This window comes from Kogia breviceps, chromosome 2 (assembly GCF_026419965.1).
Source record: "Kogia breviceps isolate mKogBre1 chromosome 2, mKogBre1 haplotype 1, whole genome shotgun sequence".
Taxonomy (NCBI): Eukaryota; Metazoa; Chordata; class Mammalia; order Artiodactyla; family Physeteridae; genus Kogia; species Kogia breviceps.
In genome coordinates, this window is record NC_081311.1 from 37,558,150 (window position 1) to 37,584,924 (window position 26,775).

The 26,775-nt window shown below is 43.5% G+C and overlaps 1 protein-coding gene across 2 annotated transcripts in view; it reads left to right on the forward strand.

The window, feature by feature from the left end:
- LIPA (lipase A, lysosomal acid type) overlaps positions 1–22,191 on the forward strand; it is a 105,359-nt gene extending 83,168 nt beyond the window's left edge. For both annotated transcript variants that reach the window (XM_059054576.2, XM_059054575.2), the window contains exons 4-10: positions 6,440–6,638; positions 7,749–7,858; positions 9,927–10,063; positions 12,588–12,734; positions 13,610–13,681; positions 20,432–20,503; positions 21,376–22,191. In XM_059054576.2, coding sequence (XP_058910559.1) covers positions 6,440–6,638; positions 7,749–7,858; positions 9,927–10,063; positions 12,588–12,734; positions 13,610–13,681; positions 20,432–20,503; positions 21,376–21,609 — 971 coding nt within the window. In that variant the 3' untranslated portion in view covers positions 21,610–22,191. The remainder of the gene's footprint in view (positions 1–6,439; positions 6,639–7,748; positions 7,859–9,926; positions 10,064–12,587; positions 12,735–13,609; positions 13,682–20,431; positions 20,504–21,375) is intronic.
- The last annotated feature ends 4,584 nt before the right edge of the window (positions 22,192–26,775 follow it).

Sequence of the window (26,775 nt, forward strand, 5' to 3'; positions counted from 1 at the left end):
TTCAGTTAGATAACCTGCGTACCAGCTTCCATTGCTTAAGTTCCTGGTGATGAGTGCTTTGGAGATAAGCCTCTCCTTATTTCTTCCTCCAGTGAATATAAGGTGTTGTGGCCGAGGCTTCGCACTAATGTTATTTGTTAACAGTGTTTGGGGCTGTTTTTGAGGCCAATTCTTCAAATTAGAATTAGACGACACAAATTCACCCAGTCGTCCCCTGTTGTGGATAAATGAAAGTCTGCTCTTGATAATTCTGGAGTAGGAGGTCCTAGAACTACCTTCAGGGGCTTCTTGGATGCCGGACCCGGGATCTCTGCGTCTGGTTGGCCTCTTCTCAGGGCCAGCCTGGTGCAGCAGAGGACTGGACATGCTTCCCTTTAAATGAATCTACTCTGAGCACAGCTATGGATGGGCTACATCAGAAGAGCTGAGGGAGCTTGCCGAAAATAAATATTTCCAGGCTCTGTCTCTGGACTTCCTGATTCCCTAAATCAGGACCAAGGGCAGAAATGTGCATGAAATGCCCCCAGATAATTTTGATATGTAGCCACTTTAGGAAATAGTGCTTGGCTTTACTTGAAGTGGCCATGTACAAACAGAATATTTATAAGCACTCCCCCTGTCCCCTACCTCTTTATTTTTGAATGAAGTTTTCTTTAGAGTAGTGGTTACAAGCAAGGACTTTACAGTGTGGCTGACTTGGGTTTCAATTCTGGCTCACTGCTTAGGTGATTGTTCCAGGGCAGGTTACCGAACCTCTCTCTCCAGGCATCGATTACCTCATCTGTAACATGGGGGTGGATCTTAACAGCTCTCTTGCAACAGTATAATCCATGTGAAACATGGTGCATGATAGGTAGCTGTTACTGATGAATAGTAATGATAACAACAAATCCACCAGATGCCACAGTGCTGGCTGGGGTTTGTCTTAAGTAGTCGGGGCAGATTCAGGAAGCCCCCTGGGCCCTGGCTCTTTGGGTGATCGACAGCCTGTCTTTGGCGTGGTTGAACCAGCCCTTGGACTTTGGCTTTGTCCAGTCCCATGGATGGCTGCAGGGAGGTCTAAAGAGAGGGGTGATCCCGACTTTGCATTACTCAGTATGGGGTGCCAGGGATGTGTGTGCACCAGAAGCCAGGTCCTTGTTGCCATTTTGTCTAGAACCTGCCTTTGCAGAAGGAGATGGGGGGACCTTATGCAACTTACAGCCTGTCTTCTAAGCTTTTCTAGAAGATTTTAGGTCATACAGGCTCCTGCCAAGCTAGCAAGCAGCCAGGTCTCTCTCTTCTTCAGGCCCAGGAGACATCCTGCCCACCTCTGAGTCCTGGTTTGGGATTGTTGGCTGTGCAACTCTGCACAGAGTCCTTACCTGAAAAATGGGGGTGAAAACTCTTCCCCAACTGTATTAGTTTCCTACTGCTGCTCTAACAAACTACCACAAACTTAGTGGCTTAAAACAGCATAAATTTATTACCTTACTCTTCTGGAGGCCAGAAGTCCTAAGATCGAGGTGTTGGTAGGGCTACCTTTTGGAGTCACTTGGGGAAGATCCATTCACTTACCTTTTCCAGCATCTGGACGCTGCCCACATTCCTTGGCTTCTGGCCCCATCCTCCATCTTCAAAGCCAGTAGGGTAGCATTTTCCAGTCTCTCTCTGATTCTGAGCCTCTTAGAAGGAACCTTGTGATTACGCTGGGCCCACCGGATAATCCAGGATGCTACCCCATCTCAAGATCCTTAATCACGTCTGCCAAGTTCCTTTCGCCATGTAAGCTGACACGTTCACGGGTTCCAGGAATTACGATGTGGTCATCTTTGATGGGCCACTACTCAGCTTACTGCGTCAACTCAGAGAGCTGCGTGGTGACTTATCTGAGACAGTGCATGTAGAGTGTTCAGCATGGCACCTACCCCAGTCGACGCATAGTGTGCGTCGCATAGTTACACGCATAGTGTGTAACTGAGATTATATTATCTCGGCCAAAGAATGCCACTTCATGTTGTCTTTCTTCACAGAGCTTGCGTTCTAGTAATGATTTATTACATTTGTACATTTATTATTATTATTATTATTATTGTGAGTCACTATTATTTATCAGCCATTGTATCATCCCCACTTTAGAAAAGGACATCGATACTCCAGAGAGATTGAGTAAATTCTAAAGGATTTCATATCCAGTAAGAACCAAAGTCTGTTTCATGCCAACACGCTGATCTTTGTGATCTCCTCCTCCTCCTCCTTCTTTTGGTTCTTTGTTGGACCTCAGCTGATTTCTCACACCATTTTTGAGCACGGTGGAGGCCTGTCGAAACACTGCCCTGGTAGAGAAGGCCAGTGCTTGGGAGGCAGGAGGAACTTCCCCGTGCACCCGGTCATCTTCCTCTTGTGAGGCTGTGGGCTCAGCAGATTTATTTATTTTGGAGGCTGAGTAATCCCCTCCTGGCTTCCACCCACGTTTGGCCCCATCAGGCAGGCAGCCCCGTGGTGGCCTGTCACCGGGCTGCATCTCTTTGCTGGCTCTGTGCTAACTACGTAGGTGACTGTGATGAAGTTACTTGCCCTCTCTGGGCCAAGGTACTTTGAGGCCTTTCCCTCAGCCCCCAGCCCCAAACTGCCTTGCCAGTTTGGAAAAGGAAATTGCAGGGCACAGCAGGAAAGGCAGCCCTTCTCCTGACCTGTTGGTTTGTTGCTCAAAGACAGACCAGGCTGCAGGTGCTGGAGTGTGTGGGCTAGGCTGGTGGTCCTTGGAAGAATTGCCTGAGTGGGCAAGGTTGCATATCGTGACCTGGCCTCCTGTTCTCTGTCTCCTCCATCCATCTACTAGAGATTCCTTTCTTCCAAGCACTTGGTCCAACTCCCTCCAAACTAGCTCTCTCTCTGTGGCTTGTCATTCCCTGAGGGCCTCTGTATATTGTAGAATGACTCTTCATTGTTAGCCTTTCCCGTAGCAAAACGGCTAAGAGCATGGACCCTGGCATTAGATTTATGTGGATTCGAATCCCAGCTCCCCCACTTTTTAGCTCTTATCCAATCTTGTGCAAATTACTTGACTTCTCTTAGCCACAATTTCTTGTTCTGTTAAATGGAAATAGTACTGACTTCATAAGATTTTCAGCACAGTGCCTTAGAGCACAGGGGTGCATAATAATATAGCTAGCTGTTAATTCAATCAGCTTCTCTCAGCAGGATGAAAAGAAATCTGATTAAAGTAATTCACTGGAAGATGTGAATGGCAGTAGGTTTAACCCTCCTAGAGAGAAACTTCTTTTTCCAACACATCCTTAAATCCTTGATTGGTGGCGGGGTGGGAAAGATGACATAATGCCTTCCTTTCTCCCCACTCCCCCCCTCTTAGGAGCAGGTGGGAGAAGCTGGCAGACAGGTGGGTAGGCCGGTCACAGTGCCCTTGTCTATTCTGCTGCCCTTTTGCAGTCACTAAATGCCAGAGGGAAGGGACAAGCAGTTTAGCACCCACTTTCCACCCCAGGACAGGATTTGTTAATATTTTCTCTTTGTTGGTGGCCCATCACGCCTAATGGAATCACGGGCATGGGAAGCCCAGTGGGTTGTATCCTCTGCAGCTTCCTCCTTAGAGGCCCCTTTTGTTCTGGGAGGAAAGGGAGCTGGCCACACCTGCAAGGATGTGCACCCCTGAAGGAAGTCCTTCATATCCCCTCTGTGCCCAGGTCAGACATGGCACCATGCCCTACCAGCGGTTCCCCAAGCTGCCTGTGCATCAGACTCCTATCGGGACCGTTTACATTTTACAGTACACTCTGGGGTCCCATCCGGCTGAGGCCTGGGATGCAGTGTCAGTTCTCTGCCAATCCAGGCTGCCGTTTCTTCACCCGAACCCTTTGTGGGGCAGTCTGTCTCCTACTTGAGAACCGGCTCGAATATTCCTCTCCTGGCTGAGTACTTTTTTCTTTCCTCTGGACTTTCCTGCCTGGTGGACTGGCCTTTTCCACACTGGGCTAGAAGGTAATCGTGTGTCTCTCTCCTTCACTAGAATGGAGGTCTGTGGGGGAGGGAGCATGGCTTACCCACTTTCCTGTCCCTGAATCTAACACAGTGACTAACACATAGTAGATACCAGGACAGGTTTATACAAAATGTAATGTGTGTTTTGAATCACTCGATTTTTTTTAACTTCTAGTGCACTGCTTATTATACAGTAAAATTCTCAGTAAAAACTCTTCAAATGAATGAGTAGGACACAGCTGAGAGGCCCTGAGGTTGCTGAGGTGCCATTTCTCAGCCATGTGCCTTTCCATGCCAGCCCCTTTCCTCCCCTGCTGGCATTTCCCACGAGAAAACCGTGGGATCTGCCATATGCTTTGCAGTTCTTGGCCCAGATCCTCCAGATTTGAAAACACCTGGCTTTTCAAGAACAGATTCACTATTTTCTTCCTATCTGGTGCCATCTTTTATATCTGCTCATTGAGCTTTTGTATTCAGCTTGAAGTGAGGGATGGGGGAATCCCAACAAACAAAAAGAGAATTAGAAAAAAAAGTGACTTCGATCTGCTCCCTTCCCCTGTGACAGGTGTCTTAACAAATCACTGAGTTTTCTCCACCACCCCCTCCTCCGACACACACTGGATGGCTTTGCTGTCACCCTGGGGTCTGCATGGTCTGGTTGTGCGTGTGTGTGTATGTGTGTGTGTGTGTAGCTGTGTTCTCTTTGTCCTTGTGCAGTTACTTTCATTTTGTAGGTACCCAGCTGATTGTGGCATAGAGTTAATGGATGTCCACAGATTACCCCTTTATGTAAACAGTTTATTTAAATTCCAAAGTAACTAAACATATTTTCTTTGTCTCTTTTTCTATTAAACAGACACTCTGTATAACCTGATTGCAGTAGTGGCTGTTTTAGGCAAAGCCAAGTCCATGGAAATTCAATGTACGGGGCAAATATAGGAACTTGGGGAAACCCTTCTTTGGAGTGTAGGGTGAGGGGTCTGGGAATGTTTTAAGCCTCGTGCAGGGGTGAATGGTAGGTACAAGCTTCAGTGGGCGTATTTGCAGGTATTGTTGGAAGCCCCTCAGCCACCATAATTGGCACACGTGCATGGTGGGCACATGCCTGAGTTGGCCGCGTACACTTTCCTGGGCTTCACGCTCACCTCCTGGGAAAGTGTCAGTGGCTCCTAATTGCCCGTGGGAATCCAGAAGTTATTTATTGGTGATGCTTAAAGAGTTTCCTGGTATATCTTCAACTTGCCAACTCCCAAATTTCTCCCTTGAAGCCTTCTGAGGCGTTAGGGAGGGAAGTGCAGAGAGATTTCAGGGGAATTTGAAATATTCCCCATCAAGAAAAGGTAGGCAGAGAAAAACAAATACCATATGCTAACACATACATATGGCATGTAAAAAAAAATGGTTCTGAAGAACCTAGGGGCAGGACAGGAGTAAAGACGCAGATGTAGAGAATGGACTTGAGGATATGGGGAGGGGGAAGGATAAGCTGGGACGAAGTGAGAGAGTAGCACTGACATATATACACTACCAAATGTAAAACAGATAGCTAGTGGGAAGCAGCTGCATAGCACAGGGAGATCAGCTCAGTGCTTTCTGACCACCTAGAGCGGTGGGATAGGGAGGGTGGGAGGGAGATGCAAGAGGGAGGAGATATGGGGATATATGTATACATATAGCTGCAACTAACCGTTACACAGGAGAAAGTAACACAACATTGTAAAGCAATTATACGCCAATAAAGATGTTAAAGAAAACAAAAAAGAAAAGGTAGGCAGCTGACTCCTGGTCCCTGAAAACTAGTGCCTGACCCCCCTTCCAGCTCAGTCCTGGCCTGGCTGCCCCACTCTCTATCCTGCACTCCCCTCCTCGGTTCTCCCACCCCCACCGAAACCCGTCCTCCTTTCTCAGGACTCTGCCCTGTGACGTCGGCTGCACAGCCTCAGGTTTTCCACTAAGAGTCTGAAGAGGCACAGGTTGGAACCAGCACAGGGAATCTGGCCCCCAGCGTGCTTTCCTTCTGCCTCGCTCTAACTCTCCTTTCCCCGGCGGTCTCGAGACCGCCGCAGTGCGGACGTTCCTTCTCTCTTACCGAGAACCAGCAGGAGCGCCTCTTGGAACAAGGCAGTCCTGCCCCACTGGTCCCCATATGTTGCCAAGGTCTTTTCTCGGTTAGCCTGACTTCCTGGTCTTTTAAGGTCAAGTCTTCTTCCTCATGGCCCAGCCCCAGAGCACCTTGACTGGGTGAGAGGTGTCTTAGTGTGCCCAAGGAAAACATACAGCTCCCAGGCGCCCTTCACACAGTGTATATAGTACAGTTACCACTGAATGATAACGCTACCTCAGTCTTTGGTTTCTGTTTCATTATTTGCTTTGTGATCTTTTGTGACTTTTCTGATTAGCAAGATATCATGTTTGTTTTGAGGCTTAGTGCTGCTAACTCCTAAACATGATTGCTTTCCAGGTTCCAAACCAGTTGTGTTCCTGCAGCATGGCTTGCTGGCGGATTCCAGTAACTGGGTCACAAACCTGCCCAGCACCAGCCTGGGCTTCATTCTGGCAGATGCGGGTTTTGATGTGTGGATGGGGAACAGCAGGGGAAACACCTGGTCTCAGAAACACAAGACTCTTTCAGTTTCTCAAGATGAATTCTGGGCCTTCAGGTATCTTTGAATTGATTATGACGGGGGTCTTTTTCCTTGGTACCCTCAACGTAGACACTGGGGAGGCAAATAGATGGGAAACTCAAGATCATATGATGGGAAACTAATGGTTTATGAAAGGTTTTACACCTTGTTAGGAATTTAATAAATGGCAGTAAGGTAAATTATAATAAATGATTACATTTATGGATTAGATTCAATAAGGGATTTTTAGTTATTTTGACATTCCTGGTGGTGTGGGTGTCGCTGTGTAAATTGTGTACTATACCCTTCTCCCTTCCTCCATAAACACATCTTGCAAATATTCACTCTTCTTATTTCTAGAAGTTCTCCTCTTTTCTCTCTTACTTCTGGCTATACCAGTTAATCACTGCATGATATTAGGCATGTGGCATAAGCCCTGTGTCTGTTGCCTTTTTTTTAAATGGGGATAATAAATACCTTTCTCATAAGGTCACTGGGGGAGAGGATACAGGGAAAGAGTCTGGCACAGAGCCTGGCACAGCACAAGTGGTGGTTACAGTTGGTACACATGCCTACAGGTTCAGGGCTGTGTCTCTGTACCAGGCATTAGAGAAAGTCAGCACCATGACTCCTTCAGGCTTGCTTCCCCATTTGTAAAACCAGAACCAACCCGAGGCTGTGAAACACAGGAATGAGAGCTTCTACCAAAGGCATGTCCAAGAATATACTTGTTGTTACACTACTTGTAATAGCGAAAAATTGGAAACTACCAAATGCCCATCAGCAGTGAGTGAACAAATAAAGTGTCATGTATTTACACGATGACCAGCCGACAGCTATATGTGACGGCAAAGATGAAGTCAGATGCAGAACGATACATGCTGTTTGATCCCGTTCATAGAAAAGTTCCCAAATGGATCAAACTAATTTATGGTTTAAGAAAGGAGGATAGCGGTTATTTTGGGGAGGCGTGGTTAGCAAGGAGCCCAGGGAGGCTTCCGCAGTGCTGGTAGTGTTCAGTTCCTGTGCTCAGGGCTGGTTTACCCAGCTGTGTTCACTTTGCGATAACTCATCAAGCAGCGCACTTGTACGCTGTTGTATTTGTATGCAACGTCTCAATGAAAAATTTCCTTTTTTGGATCACAGTTACGATGAGATGGCACATTATGACCTACCAGCTTCAATTAACTTCATTCTGAATAAAACTGGCCAAGAACAAGTGTATTATGTGGGTCATTCTCAAGGCACCACGATAGGTATGTATAAAATAAAGATGGGAGGGTGATATAATGTTTTATTACAGTTTGTGTTCATTTTTAAAAGTGAAATATAAGACAGTAATGTTCAGATAGAGTTTTGTGTTTGTTTTTTAATGCCAGGCAGAAATAATGACAAGGGCAAAGAATTTTGGTAATATTGAATCTTCTCTGGAAATTGAGACAAACATAAATAGATGAACATGGTGTATGGTTCCCTTGATTAAAGAAATCAATGTAAACCACAGCCTATTACATATTTTCCTAGTTAAGTGATATGGGGATGTGAGAGAGTAGAAAACAGGAAGGTGTATAAGTGCAGAGACTTTTATAAAGAAAACAAGGAAATACACTGATTTTTTAAAGTGAAATGGAATAAAGCTAGCTGCAAGGATGCCATAGTACACTTTATTTACAAATAATTTTTTTTCTTTTTTTTTTTCTTGGCGGTACGCGGGCCCCTCACTGTTGTGGCCTCTCCCGTTGCGGAGCACAGGCTATGGACGTGCAGGCTCAGCGACCATGGCTCACGGGCCCAGCCGCTCGGGAGCACGTGGGATCTTCCCGGACCGGGACACGAACCCGTGTCCCCTGCATCGGCAGGTGGACTCTCAACCACTGCGCCACTAGGGAAGCCCTACAAATAATTTTTAAAAGTCATATATATTTTTAATTTATGCTGATGATAAAAGTATTGTGTGTTCACTGTAAACAGAAACAGAAAATTTAGCAAAGTTTAAAAAAAATAAAAATTGCCTGGAGTTCTCTGGTGGCCTAATGGTTAGGACTTTGAGGTTTCACTGCCTTGTCCTGGGTTCAATCCCTGGTCAGGGAACTGAGATCCTTCAAGCTACGTGTCGTGGCCCACCCCCCGCCAAAATGCTCATAATTCAAGCAAACAAGAGTTCCTCTGATTAGGGACTAGAGACCTGTCCCATAATTTTTTTTAATTCCCCCGTTAGTGTTTACTATGACTAATATCTTTGTGTTCCTATCACACAGTCTTCTTAGAATACATTCCTAGAAGAAAACTATGATATGAAAGGTATGAATGCTTTGAAGCGTCTCCTTATACGTGGTTAAGTTGCCTTGCCCTCACTACCACTCCTCTTTGTCAGCTTGAGAGGCTTCAAGCAACAAGTAACATGGACGTAATTGCCCTTCTTATTAATGGACTTAAGCATTTTTTTCATCTATATTCCTTCTTCCATGACTTGTCCATTGGTGTCCTTCGCCCCACTGCTTTCAAAATTGACATTCTGGGGCCAAGTTTAAGGCAAGAAGTGATCTGAGAGGAAGCTAAAAGATTTTTTTTTTTTAATGCTTGGCTTATTTATTTATTTATGGCTGTGTTGGTTCTTTGTTTCTGTGCGAGGGCTTTCTCTAGTTGTGGCAAGCGGGGGCCACTCTTCATCGCGGTGCGTGGGACTCTCACTATCGCAGCCTCTCTTGTTGCGGAGCACAGGCTCCAGACGCGCAGGCTCAGTAATTGTGGTTCACGGGCCTAGTTGCTCCGAGGCATGTGGGATCTTCCCACACCAGGGCTCGAACCCGTGTCCCCTGCATTAGCAGGCAGACTGTCAACCACTGCACCACCAGGGAAGCCCCAAGCTAACAGATATTTTAAAGCTAGAGGATTCTAAGTGTGTAAGTTCCTTTCGAGTCCTTGGCGACTGCTTTGAGTACTTTCGTACATCATTCTCAGTGATGGAGGGGAGCAGTAGGGGATGGACACAGTGGGGTGGTGCTGTTAGGAATAGTCTTGGATTCCCTGGCTTACGTCACTAAAGGAATGGGAAGCATCTGGTTCTAGCAACCTGGATTTCCTCCAGTGCATATGTAGGCTGAAAATCGAAACAAGCACTTAAAGCTTGATTTACTGGTTTAATCAAACTCAGTGTTTGTGCGCATAGGAGTTCAGAGGCCCTCATTTCACGAGTTTTGCCTCCTGGCATTGCTTGCACAGTTCTCAGATTGCCACTAGAAGGCGACACGCATGCCTGCCCTTGCCTTTTCAGAGAAAAGTCCCAGAAGATGGAATTCTGTTATTTTCCTTTTGTTCCCACAGGTTTCATAGCATTTTCACGGATCCCGGAGCTGGCCAAAAAGATTAAAATGTTTTTTGCCCTGGCTCCCGTGGCTTCAGCCAAGTTCGCTACTAGCCCTCTAGTTAAATTAGGACGATTTCCAGATGTTCTCATTAAGGTACTTGGATTTCCCCCCACCTCCACTCCCTTCCCTCACAGATTCCCTTCTTGGTTCTGAAGAATTGGCCTTTAGAGGAAGAAGGTGTGCCTTCCTCCCCTGTGTTTTGCTGTCAATGGAACAGTGGGTTTTCTTCTCTCTGTGGTTTTTCTTTCCCCCTTCACCCCTACTTCCAGATCCTGGGGAGTCAGGGAAGGTATCGTTAACTCCACACTGGAGCTCCCTGTTCTCGTGGTTAACACATCAGTGCAACTCCCCACCCACCTTACAAAGAGAGCACGAGGAAGGCCAGGAGAAAGCAGCTTAAACCTCCTTGAAGTTGCCCTTTATTCCATAGGGTGGGTCCATGCCTAGGAGTAGGCAGGAGATGGGAGAAAGGCGATGTGCTATTCTACATGCCCGACCCTGACCACACTGAGGGTGATCTATTATATTTTATTATATGGTCCCTAAGCAGAGGCCAGTAACTTCATCGGAGCTCAATGTGTGAACCCTGCAGGCTTTGCTCAAGGAGGAAGCAGTTTTTATGAGGAGTTGAGAGCCAGCTGAGGCCAGATGGTCCATTACACATGCACTATCTATGTTTTATGTATGATATGTTTGTACACACACACATATGAAATCCTATACAGAAATATATACTTAACACATATCTCTTGGCCATTTAAGAAATATGTTCACAGGACATATAGACTATACTCTGACCTCAGGATCTGACTCTCACATAAGATGGGATTCTCTGTACCTGTGATCAGACAGGCAGGTAAGATGTGGGCCCCTCTAACCACATTTATTTTAAATACTTTGGATAACAGAACCTTCGATTTTCATTATAAACAATTCAGAGGTTACAAATAAAGTACCCTTCAACTACCAAGGCTTCTCCTAGTGCCTTCCTCAGAATTAAGCACCGTGCTCAGCCTGGGGTCTTTTCCTATAGACGTTGTGTGTGAATTTATATACCTATATAGGTCCAGAGAGAAATGTATTGTTTTGTTTTAATATAGACAATATCCAACTATGTAACTTGAGTACCTTGATAAAGACTGTATTTCCAAATAATGTCTCATGCTGAGATACAGGGAATTAGGACTTCAACATACCTTCTTCGGGAGGGACACAATTGAACCCATAAAACTGCCTTTGTAGGCATTTGAATTTTTCACTCTGCTTGTCCCTCCAGAGGGTAGGCATCAGTGAAAGTGTAAATTATAAGGCGACAAATTTGGGTTCATTATAAAGAAGATCTTTTTCCTATTTCCTATTACACATGTACATGACAATCTGCCTTGAGGGCATAGTGATTGCCCCAGAAATACTTGAGCACAGGTCCAGGGGCCATTGGTCAGGCCTGATGTACACCAGGAGTCAGCAAACGTTTTCTGTTTAAGGTCCAGATAATAAATATTTTTGGCTTTGTGGGTCATATGCTTTCTGTTTCAACTACTGAACTCTGCCTTTGTCTTTTTTTTTTTTTGGCTGCGTTGGGTCTTCGTTGCTGTGCGTGGGCTTTCTCTAGTTGCAGTGAGCGGGGACTACTCTTCATTGCAGTGCGCGGGCTTCTCACTGCAGTGGCTTCTCTTGTTGCGGAGCACGGGCTGTAGGCGCGTGGGCTTCAGTAGTTGTGGCACATGTGCTCAGTAGTTGTGGCTCGCGGGCCGTAGAGCACGCGGGCTTCAGTAGTTGTGGTGCACGGGCTTAGTTGCTCCGTGGCATGTGGGATCTTCCTGGACCAGGGCTCGAACCCGTGTCCCCTGCATGGGCAGGTGGATTCTTAACCACTGCGACACCAGGGAAGTCCTCTGCCTTTGTCTTGTGAAGACAGCCAGAGACAGTGTGTATAGAGAAAAGCATGGCCGTGTTCCAATAAACTTTATAAAAACAGGCAGTGCTGGCAGAGGAGGCATGGGGAGTTATTGTTTAAATGGGTGCAGAGTTTCAATCTGAGATGTTGAAAGAGTTCTGGAGATGGATGGATAGTGGTGATGGTTGCACAACAATGTGAATGTACTGATGCTGCTGATCTGAACACTTAAAAATGGTTAAAATGGTAAATTTTGTATTAAGTATTAAAAAAAAAAACCCCAAAAGGCAGTGGGCAGGATTTGGCCCACTGGCCAGTATCCTCAGAGCAGATGTATGTGTCCTAAGCAGACACATTGCTGACCAACCACAGTTTCAGCTCTTTCTCAGAAGGCACTAGCAATCCATCAAAGTCAGATGAGACTTTGGGGATGGCCCTGGGATGAGGGATCATTCAGGCCCCCTCCCACTGTAAAAGTCTTCTGTGGACCTATTTGATTTTTTGCCGCCTTTTCTTCATTTGAGACTTTAAAATACGTCTATGACATCTGCTGTTGCCTTAGTAAACGTATCACACAGGTGTCCTAGTTTGAATGCCCACTGGTTGCCATGTCTCTTCTGAGGCCATCCGTGGACACGGTTGGCATGTGTCTGCTTGTGAGGTGGGACATGGAGGCCATACACCAGAAGGAAATGCTGAGATATTCTTTTTATTTTGCAGGACTTATTTGGGGTTAAAGAATTCCTTCCCCAGAGTATGTTTGTGAAATGGCTGAGTACACATGTTTGTACTCATGTCATTCTGAAGGAGCTTTGCGGAAATGTCTTTTTCGTTCTATGTGGATTTAATGAGAGAAATTTAAATATGGTATGTATGTTTACAATAACACTTGCTTTAAATTGTCAGTGATTTTATTTTATCTGTGAATGTGCTTCTTTGTGTTGGAGGATGTGGGAGAGGCAGGAATGACCTCATTAGAGCTCGAAAGGCTCTTTCATTTAAGGGGTATAAGAATCAACCTTGGCAGGTGCCTGGAACACCATTTGTGGCTAACCTCAGGCCAGCCATTGTCAGCTTCCTACATTGTACCTATGTGGAAACTATGGAATGAGGAGATCGGTCATCATTTAAATTGCAATATTTATATTTATTCTAGTGATCTTTTGCTTCAAAATAATTACTATAAATGTGTTTAAATTTGGAACGGCCATTTACACAGGCACATACCCACCCATGTATATATACATTTATTTATTTATTTTATAAAATGTAAACCCTTGGCCAGCAATGTGCTGGTGTTTCTAAATACATTCATAGTTTGTCATGTTGTATTTTGAAAACAGGTTTTAAATTCTGGAATGAAGTCTTTAGGGAATTTTTAAGGGATGTTAATTTTTCTTGTTTCTAATGAATAAAAGCAAGGTATGACTGTTGTATAAAATTTTGGAAATTCAGAAAAATATGAAGAAGAAAATAGAAATGAGCAGTAATCTCAACCAATACAGCCCCACGGTTACCATCTTGCTGTATATCCTTCATGTGTATTCTGTGTGTGTATGTGTGGTTATTCATATTTTTACAGGACGTATTTGTAGTCAAATAATTTTTTTTCCTGCTCTTAATCTCACGTATTTGAGATTGTGGCTCTGTAGTTTATAATGCGTCAAGGTGCGAACTGTGTTTATTATCAGTGCCCCCTTCAGGCTGTTTTCATTCTTTATTTCCACGTGTTTATTTTGCAGTCTAGAGTGGCTGTGTATGCCACACACTCTCCTGCCGGAACTTCTGTGCAAAATATGATACACTGGAGCCAGGTACGCATTCCAGGAGTACAGTGGGGGGTTTGTGGAACATCGGCCTTAGAAAGTTCTGTGCATTCCATGAAGCAAATAGAAAGATAGTCTGCTTACACATCTGAGCTGCTTTCCTTCCTGAGTCCTGGGCTCCTGTCACTATGTTTATGTTGCTTGTGTTATCCTCCCTGGGGCAGACTGTACTACGGTGTGAGTTCACCAAACAGCTATTGGGGTTGACTTGTTTTTTCTTTTCTTCCCCCTCCCCTCTGTCAGTTTTTCATTGAGTCCCAGATTTATTTTATTTCTGTGTTGCTCCAGAAAGCAAGATTTTAGAGCAGTTTTGGAGATAGAAGCTGCAATTTCAGCATTAACCTCTGAACACTGTATGCCTGAAACATCATTGGAGAAACAGAGCTAAATCAGTCAAGGATATAAATAAGAGACACTAAATTTTAAAATAGAGTTGTGCTTGTATGATCACACATCACAAAAGTATGCATGTTCATTCTAGAAAATTTATAAATTACATACGGGTATAATAATAAAAATTCTCATAAGATGAAAAATAAAATTGTTCTGTAATCCAACACAGATAGAGAACATGTACCAGGGATATAAAATGTCTCTGCATTCTACTCCATATCTCTTGCTGCGTATCATTTCAGAAAGAAGTGGTTAAAGATATAGATAGAAATCATAATTGTAGAAATAGATTGATTACTTTTCTTCTTACTCTTTTATAGCTTTTTTTTTTTTTCACCTGACAGTATGTCAGGGACTTTTTCTACCTCAGGACATGTTTTTGTATAATTTCCCCCCCCCAGTTCTTTTTAAATATGAAATAACTCACCATTGAAGCTTCAAACCAAGATGCAGTGAGTGCCTTGGATAGCAATTTTCAAACAACTGGCAGTCACTGCCTGCATCAGAATCATGTGAGTTGCCTTTAAAAGTACACTTTTTAATAAAATATTATTTTTTAAAAGTAAGGGATATTGGGTTTGTGGTAGAGCTGTTGGATTAGCTACACTCCAGGCTTTTAAACACAAAGACTCCTGTGTCCCATCCCTAGAGATTCTAATTCATTTGGACTGGAGTGTGTATTCCTTTATTTTTTAAGAACATCTTTGTCGAGGTGTAAGTGACATACAGTATTTAAAGTGTACAATGTAGTATGTTTTGCCATAGATCTACACCTGCAAAGCCATCATCACAATCAAACCAGTGAACATAACTGTCACCCCCCAGAGGCCCCCTTTAATACCCCCTCTACCCTCTCCCATCTGCTTTCTGTCACTATAGGTTACTCTGAATTTTCCAGAGTTTTGTCTAAATATAATCATACAGTATATATTTGCTTTCGTCTGGCTTCTCTCAGCATAATTATCTTGAGATTCACGCAAGTTGTCACGTGCATCAGTACTTCATTTCTTTCTGGTGCTGAGTGGTGAGAATTTATATTTTTTAAAAAATCTGCCCAGGGGCTTCCCTGGTGGCGCAGTGGTTGAGAATCCGCCTGCCGATGCAGGGGACACGGGTTCGTGCCCTGGTCCGGGAAGATCCCACATGCCGCGGAGCGGCTGGGCCCGTGAGCCATGGCCGCTGAGCCTGTGCGTCCGGAGCCTATGTTCCGCAACAGGAGAGGCCACAACAGTGAGAGGCCCGTTTACCGCAAAAAAAAAAAAAAAAAAAAATCTGCCCATTAGATTCTTCTGCCCAACCGGATTTGGGAACCTCAGATCGGGGCCATCACTGGCGCTCTGGTACCCTTCCTCAGTTGTCCCAGGAACGCTGTCAGTTGAGAGTGCTGTCGGTTCCCTCTCCTTGGGCTCATCCCTATGGAACCAGGCAGGACCCGGCCTGAGGCTTTCAGCCCCGTAGTGACTGCAAGGCCTAGTGTTAAGCGTCAGTGACTCAGTACCAGAGTTTGGCCTAGAAGAGGGGCATCTGGAAGGCAGGGAGCTCAAGACATGCTGAAGAGCACACCCTTACCTCCGAAGGAATGTCCCGAAACCTTCAGAAGTCCTCAAATGTTCACTCCCAAGTGTCCACTCAGTCCCCGACTTTTCTCCTCAGGCACTTCTCCATCTAGAGCCGCTTGTTTTCTCTGTACACCGTGCCATCAGAAGAGCCTTACCTCTCTGAGCATTTTTACCCTCTTACCTAATGGACCTTTTTCAGTAAGGTCCAGCTTCTGTCACCTCAGGAGTCAGTGCTCCCTTGTGTGGAGGACGACTGAGCTGAAGGCAGCTGCCGAGCGGCGCGCGCGTGGTACCCCACGACCCAGCAGAGCACAGGTGACCGCCAGCCCTAGCCTTTCAGGTACCCTTGGGAGTGTGGGGGCCAAAAGCTGTCAGACTGCCCTGTTGCATGTCACAGCATGGTAGTCCTCCAGCCTTTTGTGCCGCAGGCCCCCGCTGGCGTTGGGTTTGCCTAGAGCTCTTGGATTGGCTGCAATCCAGGCTCCTTTTTCTTGGATTGGCTGGAGTCCAGGTTCCAGCCCTTTCCTCAAGCAGCTGACTGGGTCAGAGGCTGCCGGCTGTGGATCAGAGCACCACTCTCAGGCCCAGTGGTGACCGTGTGGTTTCAGGTCCTTCACCGCATTGCAGTGTGCGCCATGAACGTTTCTGAAGCCCAGATTCCCTGCAGAAGTCAGCCCTGCCCTTTTCTCTTCTGCCCCCTGTGTCATCCCTTTGTTAAGAAAAGGGTTGCTTTGTGCAGCTGTTTCATAGGATCTTCTTGATTCTCCCTCCTCTGGGCTGTTGGCCAGCCAGGGACTGCCACTCTCTGCCTACCCAGGACATGCTGGGGCAGCAGCCCCGGTCCCTGCTGGGAGAGGCTTCTGCTGAGGGTGTGCGGGGGGCCTGGATGCTGGCAGGCTTGAGGGCTACAGTTCAGATGTGAAGTTGGGAGGTTTCCGTGGCGGGAGTTTGGGGGTGCCCTTAAAGGCCATTCTATTCATGGTAAATTTTGAAATGGATCTTCTGTATAAGTAATTAGCATTCAGTTCTTGAAGTTCTAAAACCTAGTTCTTCACTGGGTTTTTTTTTAATTTAGCTTACAAATCATCTTCTTCTCTTTATAAGCCTCACACGTTTCAGAGACCCTCCGGAATCTCTAGCCCCCTTCCTTGCCAGCTATGCCCAGAGCCCAGCTACATGCTCCTGTTTGAAGAAGGCCGGTCCTAACATATCTTTACAGTGCTGTTCAGAATTACTTAGGGTGCTATATAAAAATATAGTTTCTTGGGTCTACTCAAGACTTGTTGAAAATCAGAATTCCTGAGGATATGGCTCTGGGATCTGCATTTTAATAAGCACCTTGTAAGATCTGATGTTCTCTATTGTTTGAAACCTGCTGCTTAAAAAAAAATGCAAAATATACATTAGCTAGGCTCTTCAAAACACTGTAAGAGACATTTAGTAAAATTTTTGTTATATGTTCATTATGAAATTTTAAAAATATGTGAGTACAAAGAAGAAAATACATTACCCGTATGTCTACCACCAGGGATAACTACGATTAGTATTTGCATATTATAGGGGAGGTAAAATTTTTCCTTTACCCTCTTCGGGTTTCTGACTGGGACTGCCATAGGACAAATTAACTGGAGAAAAGCATATGGATTTTATTTACATGTACATGGGAGCCCTCACAAAAATGGAGACCCAAAGAAGTAGCTAGACCTAAGTGCCTATATACTAAGTTGAACAAAGAGTAGCAGTTTTAGAAAAGTAACTAAAATATATGGGGAGACTTAACAAGACGTGAGAGTTATTTTCACAAGGTCTTTTTGTATAGATTTCTCTCAGCCTCCTCTTTTAGACTCTGGTGATGAGCACGCTTCTTCTTCTGGTATAGGGAGGGCTTCTTTCACATGGGAGTTTTGTGTTCTCCTTTTAGAAAGAAAAAGGAAGGTCAGCGTCCTCTTCACATCTTCTGTTTTTCAAGTGCCTTTAACTCAAAATAATCATTATGCCAAAGCGGCATATTTTGGGGTGGCATGTCCTGAACTCTTACACTGCAATCTTATAATTTCTTGGTATAATTGTTTCCATTACAGAAGAAGGATTATGCTACATGCACCTTTTAATCATTTTATTTTTTATTTGATTAAACAACATTGTATTTCTGAGGTACAGGCTAAGCTGCTGTATCAAAGACCCTAAAATACAGCATCTAAATAAATAGTTTTCTTCCTCAGAATCCAGTCCAGACATCAGTGGCACACAGTTGTGGAGGAGTTGTGACTGCTCCAGGAAGTCATGCAGTGACCCAGTTTCCTCTGCACTATAGCTTGGCCATCTCTGGGGCGCTGGCCTCTACTGCCTGGTTGAAACTGGGTCACGTTCATGGCAGTTCAAGCCCCCAGGAAGAAGGCACATGAGGGATATGGTTCTTACCCTGGCAGCCATGTGCTTAGCAGAAACTTTAGAAATTTTATTACTGAAAGGAAGAAGGCAAGAATGGGTACTGGGGGGCAAGTAGCAGTCTCTGCCATAATCAAAAATGCTTTTCCAGGTCAATAACTACACTTAAAAATATTTGTAACTGAGGACAACTTTTTATTGTTTGAATTTTTTATTATTATTATTACTATGATAGGTTTTTTTGGCAATAAAACATTCTGGGATAAATATTCTTTTTTGTTTGTTTGTTTGTTTTGTGGTACGCGGGCCTCTCACTGCTGTGGCCTCTCCCGTTGCGGAGCACAGGCTACGAACGCACAGGCTCAGTGGCCATGGCTCACAGGCCCAGCTGCTCCACGGCATGTGGGATCTTCCTGGACCAGGGCACGAACCCGTGTCCCCTGCATCGGCAGGCAGATTATCAACCACTGCGCCACCAGGGAAGCCCTGGGATAAATAGAAATATTCTTGAATTAGAGATCTGTCCTTATACATTAGTCAGAGCACTTCCTTAGGATACAGTCTTAGTAGACTTAGTGATCAGAGGGTAGGCATCTCTTTAAGACTTCTAAATATATATGGTACTTTAGAAAGTTTGAACCTATTTACATTTTCATTACCAGCAAGATGTTAAAATAATTTTTAAAATAAGTTTAAAATAGTTTAAAATTAATTTAAACTTAAAATATTCATATGTGGATAAAGGTGAGGTGGAAATGCTTATAATATTAGGAGAGACTTTAAAAACGGTCTCTCCTAGTATTATAAGAATTTTCACCTGACCTTTATCCAAATAAGATTACCACTTAAGTATAGCCACAGTGCATGTTCAATTTTACTTTCTGACTTTTCTCCACTTAGTATTATGTATAAACATTTTTTCTTTCTGTTGTATTATATTTATATTTACGACAGTGGCATACCATGTGTATATTGATGTAATATAATGTATTTAACCGAGTATCTGTCATTGGATATTAGCTTATTAGCAGGTTTTTGTTGCTATAAATAGTCTTCTTCACATTTCCGTCCTTCTGAGATGCCCTTTCAAGGGCGTAGTTTGAAGTCCTATGACGCTGAGCACCAAAGTCAAATCTGAAGTTTAGCCTGAACTCCCGGCACGTCTTTTCTTTGTTTCTACACTCACTCTGGGTGCTTTATATAAAAGCCAAAGACATATGTGAGAAAGTGACAAGCTGATGTCTGTCTATGGGGGCAGAACAAGTCTCATTGATATATTTTCACCGGCAATTAGAGCTAGGGAAGAGATGCACTAACAGGTGCTATAAATTCACATCTTATTCTGCTTGTTAAATGTGCTGCAGGTATTAATATCTGTCATTTGCAATGGCAAAAGCAGATGCTAAACATTCCCCTGTAGTACCTCATCTCACACTGTTGTTTATTGTATAAAACAGTAGAATTTTATGCAATTGATAAGAACTGAAGTCAAAGGCAGTTCTGACAAAGAATGCCTAGGTTCCTGTTTACCAGGCGCCACCCGCTGGCCAAAGCTTAAACAGTTTCCAATTCATTTGGTTTGCCAATTTTGGATTTAATTCTTGACATATTTTTAACTGGGGGATATAGAGGAGGTATGGCTCTGCATTATTTGAAAATTTATGAATAAGTGACTTTTTGTTAATATTTTTATATCATGCTATCCTAAATAAGCATACATTTAAATTTCATATACAATATCATTTCATGGCTCTAGTATCCTCAACTGATTAGAATTGTTCGGTGTGCAGTACAATTTGGTGATTTTACTGGTACTGGTACTCAAGAAAAAGTGCTAACTGAATGAAATTAGTAAAATATTAAATAATATAACTAGTCAAATCGGATGGATATATAGGAAATATGGTGGAGATTATATGTAATATAATTACATATACAATTAATGTACTTGCATACTAATATAAATATATTTATCCATATAAATACACGTTAATATATTAATCCATATGTTATATGTAATATGTATTTCTTTCCCAAGTGAGATAGTTAACTCTTTGGAAAAGTTTAAGATTCAAATTCCAATAAAAGAACATCAGCGTAAAGTGTATCCAACGGATGCAGTGCTGTTCCAGGATCATTTTCAGCACATATGTGTAGCTGCTTTATTGTGTCATGTAATAGCTACTTTCCAATCATACAGTGAGAAAGTGAGTCATTTAGGAAAGGAGAGCAAAATTACGCCGTTTTATTTTAAATTGCAGTTTGGAAATTAAGAGTGAATCTGGGTATCGGTGTAAACTTGGTATCTGAGGGAGTGGCTAACTCTTTCAGCCTGTGATGCTATATCAGATTTCTCTGTTAGATAACTTTATTTCTCCCCCAATTATCTTCTGTCTAGCTTATTAAATTGCAGAAGTTTCAAGCCTTCGACTGGGGAAGTAGTGCCAAGAATTATTTTCATTACAACCAGGTAAAGTCTTCAGAGTCTTTAGAATTAAAATGGGCCCTGAAAACTCATCAAGGAAGCCAGCCTGAGTTACGAGGGTTCTGGCTGGGCTCAGGTGCCGAGGGAAATGGTCGGGAGGGTTGACTAGGTAGCCTTTGTTTTCCCCCAGTCAATTCTAGAACAACCTAAGCATCCTGGTTCGTGCTTTGGACCTTGTCCTTTCCCTGGCTCTGTATAAATAGTCATCTCTGTCATCGGTCATGGATAGTGATCAGGTACACAGACGTTAAGAGTCAGACAAGCCTCGGGCTGTTACCTGGTGGCTGGGGGGCCTTGGCCAAATTGCATTGCCCAAACCTTTTCTTCCATATACAAATGAACTGACCACTTTTTGGGTACTAAGGGCTCTAAAATGTGAGGCACTCTGCTCATGTTTTTCTTATTTAATTATCAGGATATCCCTGTGACATAGATGTGATGATGATTAAAGAGGAAGAAACAGAGGCTTAGGGAATTTCTATGACTTGTGTCACACCCCAGAGGGAAGGGAGGTGTGGGTATGACTCCAAAGCCCCTCCGCAACCACTTGGTTTGGTTCTACAGCTTGGCATCAACTACCTGGGAGAATGACGCCTTCCTCCCAGGGGATGAAACTCGTTACCTTGCCCAGCACAGGGTAGCAACTCGACAGCTGGCAGTTGTAACGGCTAGTATTCTTTTCTTGTGGGTTAGGCTTCTTTTTGTTCTGGTAATAGCAACTTGGAAAGTAAACAGAGTGATTTTCAGAATTTAGTCTCTGACTCTCAGATCAGATTTACTAATCAGTGTTTCCTGGGGACTGTATTTTTGTCAATTAAAACAACAAAGACAAAGCTTTCTATGGGTTTTCATTACAGAGTTACCCTCCCTCTTACAATGTGAGAGACATGCTGGTGCGGACCGCTGTCTGGAGCGGGGGTCAGGACTGGCTCGCGGATGTCAGCGACGTCAATGTCTTACTGACCCAGATCTCCAACATGGTGTACCACAAGCACATTCCTGAGTGGGAGCATCTTGACTTCATCTGGGGCTTGGATGCCCCGTGGCGGCTCTATAATGAAATGATAAATCTAATGAGGAAGTATCAGTGAACGCCAGACTGGAGACATTTACTGTCAAGTCATGTTAAATTTGTTTGCTTAATTTCTCTAAATATACTTGTTTTCCTTTCCCAGGCGTTTTGTATTTTTATATCCAAGAAAATTATGCCGTCGAAGATACCCAGTTCTCTGCAGTTAGGATAAGAAACGCTTTCGCTTTTTTTGTTTAATCAAACAAACTGCCCGCAAACCTTTGATCCTCTCCCATGGGGAGGAGAGTGGTCTTAAACCTAAGGAGGGGTGGGTGATGGTTTGGAAATCCGCAGTTTCCACTGAGCGAGCCTGTGAGTGGAGACTGAGCCCTGATTGACCCCATTTGCAGGTAGTGGCTGCAGGTGGGACCCTGGATTCAAGGACTGTCCATCAAATGCTCTCCTTGAACAAATGAAGCAACCAAAGCTGGCAGAGACAATGCCATAGGGCTCCCAAAACATAGATTTAGGGGTCTAATGTGATCTCTCCCACTACTCTGTAAGCTTGAAGATATATCTTACTTATATACTCTGTATGCCCAGAATCTAACACAAAGCCTGGAATATTAGTGAGTTAATAAATATATGCGGACTGACAGAATGTGTGACAAGCGATGGACTTTGTCATTTAGCGCTATGAAATTAGATGCACAAGTAACATCTGGGAGGGTCTGAAGTGGAATCTGATTTTTCATGGCGACTAAAGTGAAATTGTAAAGAAAAGAGTAAAATTGTACTAGATGCGAAAGATATACGTCCCCAGGAGGATGCCACTCTCCCCACTGGCCTTATGTCCCCCTAAAGAAAGAACAATTCTTTCTCCTTTGACCAAGGCAAACTGGTTTGGCCAACCAGGTACAAGATTCTTGGGTCAGGGCCAGAAAGAACAGGACAGTGAGTGGATGTTTTTGTTTGCTGTTTTCCAGCAGTAGTGGGAGACAGCTCGTCAGAGAATGGCTTCAGTGTCGTAGGTGGGTGACTTGGTTTCCCTTCTTTGGTTGCTGCCATGGAGTCTCCTTCAGATGCCCTTGAGAACTTGTGGTCAGTAAATCTGCCACCCACACCACGGGAATGAATGAGCAGGGGCTACATTCACTATAGAGTCCACCTGTTGTTGGAGTGTTTTTCGCTTCACCTCCTTCCCAAACTTTTCTTTGGGGATTTTTCTTCAGTATGTGGGCCAGTCCAGAGGTGGAGATGTTGCATGGTGGTTTTTGCTACAGTTGGATTACACAGTGCATTTGCCTTTGTTGCTGGCCTCTTGCTCCTGATGCAGCTGTGTAGGCTCTTATATCCTTACAACCCTAGCTGTTTCACCGTTGGCTGACAGTGCAGAACAAGATTGGACCCTGTGCCTTGAGAAGTCCTGTAACAGGTTGGGAGGAGTTCTGACTCTGTTCTTTTCCACTGGGTTTGCTATATATTCTTTTGAGCAGAACACAAAGATCTCCACAGACCTCTAGGGCAAGGAGAAGACTGGTTAATAGTCTGTCAACTTGGAACTCCAAGATCTTGTGTTTACTTGGGTAAAGCCACTACATGAAGTCACAATTGAGAATGAAGTCATTTTTTTCATTCGCCATAAGGGGGCACTCTTGGCTCTGCTTCTTAACCTTTTCTGGGCTAGGCAGAGAACTTTGTTGATTTAGGAGTCAGCTGGTGATTTGAGGACTGGTAAGACCAACCATGTCTGTGTTCATTTCTGTCCAGGATTATAACTAATTCTTGCCTAATTCGTAATGGCTGAAAAATGTTCTCAAAGAATACCTGTCCCCAAGTGGGACATGAAAATAAAAACTTGCGTAATAGCTAAGAGTGGTCAGAACCTCAGACGTGAGGAGGAAGTGGGGAATGCTTTAACCAAGGCTTCACACTTGTTAAGACTGTTGATATTATCTCCAAACAATGATTATTTTGTGTTTGTGGGTATGAAATGTGTTAATTTTTAAAATGTATACCTTTAAAGTATCCTGTAATTTTAATTCATCATTTTTTTTGGACATATGTAGAGATTTTCAAAATGTGACCCCTGAAAGAAGACATCAGGTTATCATAATTCTGATTTTTAAAAAGTTTGTCAGTGATTCATTCAAGAGTATTTATTGTACTGTGCAAGGTACAGATTTCAAGATCAATTCCAAACTAAACAAGTAAAACCTTCTCTACCAACTTGGTTTAGTAGTAGTAAAACAAATACTTCGCATTTTTACACTGTGCCTTTCGGGGGTTTTGAAGCCTTCTCATAAGGCTTTGATCTTTACAACACTCCTTTGACGGGTAAGGTGAGTATTTTCTCTGCTTTACAGGCAACGGTATACCTTTTAATGGGGATGATTTTATATGCTTTAAATATTTTAAGCAGGTTGTTGAGAGTTCCAACAATGTCAGTAGAAGCACCCACTTACACGTGACACAGATGGATCAAAATATAAAGGAAACACTTTTAAAACCAAAGATGTATCAGCATCTGTGTCAAGGCCATCAAGGACTCTCTGGGGGAGCTTATACCCTCCCCCCCATGTTCTTCATCAGCATCCCCTACTATTTTGGTGTTGATAATTATTGTTTTCTGAGTCTTTTGTAAACTGCCCTATAAATGCAACTCCGATGCCCCACTCCAACACCAAACTCCTCCTGTAGAGGTACCTACCTTGAAATTGACAGTGACCAAGTTCTGCTCTCAGTTTGGCTCTTACTTCCTATTGAACCCTAGCTAGTCTTGACTTTTCTGAGACTGAGTCTTCATTTTTACAAGGAGGGATTAGATTTTGATCTTTGAGTTTGCTCCACCCTCTATGACTTTTACGTGTTACAGCTGTAAAATGTTAAAACACTTCTCATCTCTGATACCCAGGAATAATCGTTTTGGTTAGATAGATGCCAACACAGTCTCACCTAATTATGGAAAGAAAAAATAATCGCAAAGGCCATGCAAAAAAAAGAGATTGTGTCATTGGTAAAGGGTTTTTCCAGCTACATCTTATATTTTTCTTGTGGGGGGCGTGCATTACACGTTGTCTTTTGGTGAGTTGGTGCCAAATAGCTTTGAGATTGTGTTAAATATGCACAGACCTGATTGGTGTACTCTCAGAAAAGCAATTGGATCTCTGTCAGACCACACCAAGATAAAAATACACAGAAGTCAAAACCAACTGGAGAAACACAAGAAATAGTGTGGCCAAAATCCTAATACCATCACAGGTCAGTAAACACCCCCTTCTATGGAAAACCATCCCAGTAATCCCAGTAAGTAAGTAGACTTAAATGATATCAACCAGTGCCCCAGAAAAAGTGATTCCTTTTTAAGCCTCGATTTAAAGCCAGTATCTTCTAAAATGGGCATTGAGTTCACAGATATCTTTTGAACTTTATTATGTGCAAAGTATGATGCTTGACACTGGAAAAAAAAATCCTAGAAGACAGACTCTGTGCCCTAAAAAGACCTATTCATCTAGCAAGCCATTAACTAAATTTTGTGCAAGTTTAAAGTGTTTAAAGGAGCATGTTTGCTAGTGCAGGAAATGGCACCACTTAAGGCTAAATAGGGCTCAATTTTATTTGGGTCCATTAAGTGATGCTGGTTTTGATCGGTCAAAATGTTGTGCTTACTGTTTCAGCATCCTCCATGAGAGAGAGTGGACAACTGATGAGATTTTAACTGACCACTTTCCCCAAGACAATTGCATTTGTAGATAGGAGGACACAGACTTCTGTCCTGGGGGGCTTCATGGGCTGGAAAGGCAGAGAAGCTGGTGGCTGTTCTTCCAAGTGCTGCGAATAAGAGGGGAGAGCCTGGGCCAAGCAGGCTGAAGCTGTGGCTTCAGGTCTTGCTGCTCAGGGTTTTATGGAGCATATTCTAACAGGCTTAGGGATAGACGATGGAAGAACCAAGTAAGGAAAAGAACGTGTTGGTTGAGGCTGGGGCCTCAGAGGAGGCAGTCCTAATAGCAGTCTATTAGCTAAATCCAAATTAAGCAAATGAAGCCACCCACTTAAATCTGAGAGAATCCAAAGCGTTCAAGCATGAGAGCTGAAACCAAAGAAAAGAACAGCATGTGCTGAACGGAAATTTGAAGGTTGACTTAATTTCTGTGGAGGGCAAATCTGAGTGATATTTTACTTCTGAGCAGAATTCATTTGTAAGTCTGAGAAAGTGAACTTTGATGGTCCCTCAGGAGCATTGAGGGGCCCAAGAGTGAAGGCTTAGCAAATGGCATAAGAGACATTCAATAGTGTGTAATTCTCAAATAAACTTCTTTAAAAATCACCCCACCCCACCCCCACATCCCCCCAAAAAAGTAAAGGAGAAGAAGCCCTCCTCTTCTCTCTGAGATGCTGCTTGAGTTATACAAAATTCAAAGGTAGGGTGATGTCTACCAGAAATGGGAAAGAAGAAAGTGCCTGGGTTGTCCTAAAGGTGAACTGCAAAGAGCAGTGGAGGAGGGGGAAGATTGAAGAGAAGCCTAGAAAGGACAGGCTGGCTAACTGGGAGAAACCCTCCCAGCAGGGAGGCCAAGGGCCTGCATGGTACCTGTTTCTGCTACCATCCAGATAACCAAGCAACATTAGAAAATTCACCCCCTTTCCTTTTTTACATTGGCTGTCAAGAAGCTCAAAGCTGCTTCTGAACATTTATCTGATCAAGACACAAGCAGAATATCATAATATTCTTATGACCAACTGAGTTTAAAAAAAATGAAAAAGGCTGCAGTAGGGCCAGAGGCTGGGGGTTCCAGAGAATGAGCATCTAAGGAATATCCATATTCCATTAGTGGCAGTTCAGGGAGGTTCTGAATTATGAATTGACCTATTATAGGGGTGTGTGTGTGTGTGTGTGTATACATACATAAAACATCCCATATATATCATATTAATATGTTATGAAGTGGACTATTACATAGCATATATTTTAGGCCCATATATTGGTCTATATTTTTGTTGTACTTATTTCCTCATAGTATATGGCTTTAGTTCTTTTATTTCTCTTTACATAACTTTATTTGATTTTAAATGCAAACTTCCTCAATTATTCTTTAGGTAAAATGTGGAGTACACATTTAAAATAATATGTCTCATTCTGTAACTCTGTTCCAGGCACTATACTTTGACTTCTGTTAAGACCATGGCAATAATAATCTTGGCAGTATGGCAAACCCTGCTCTTCTAAGGGCTGGATGAAATCACT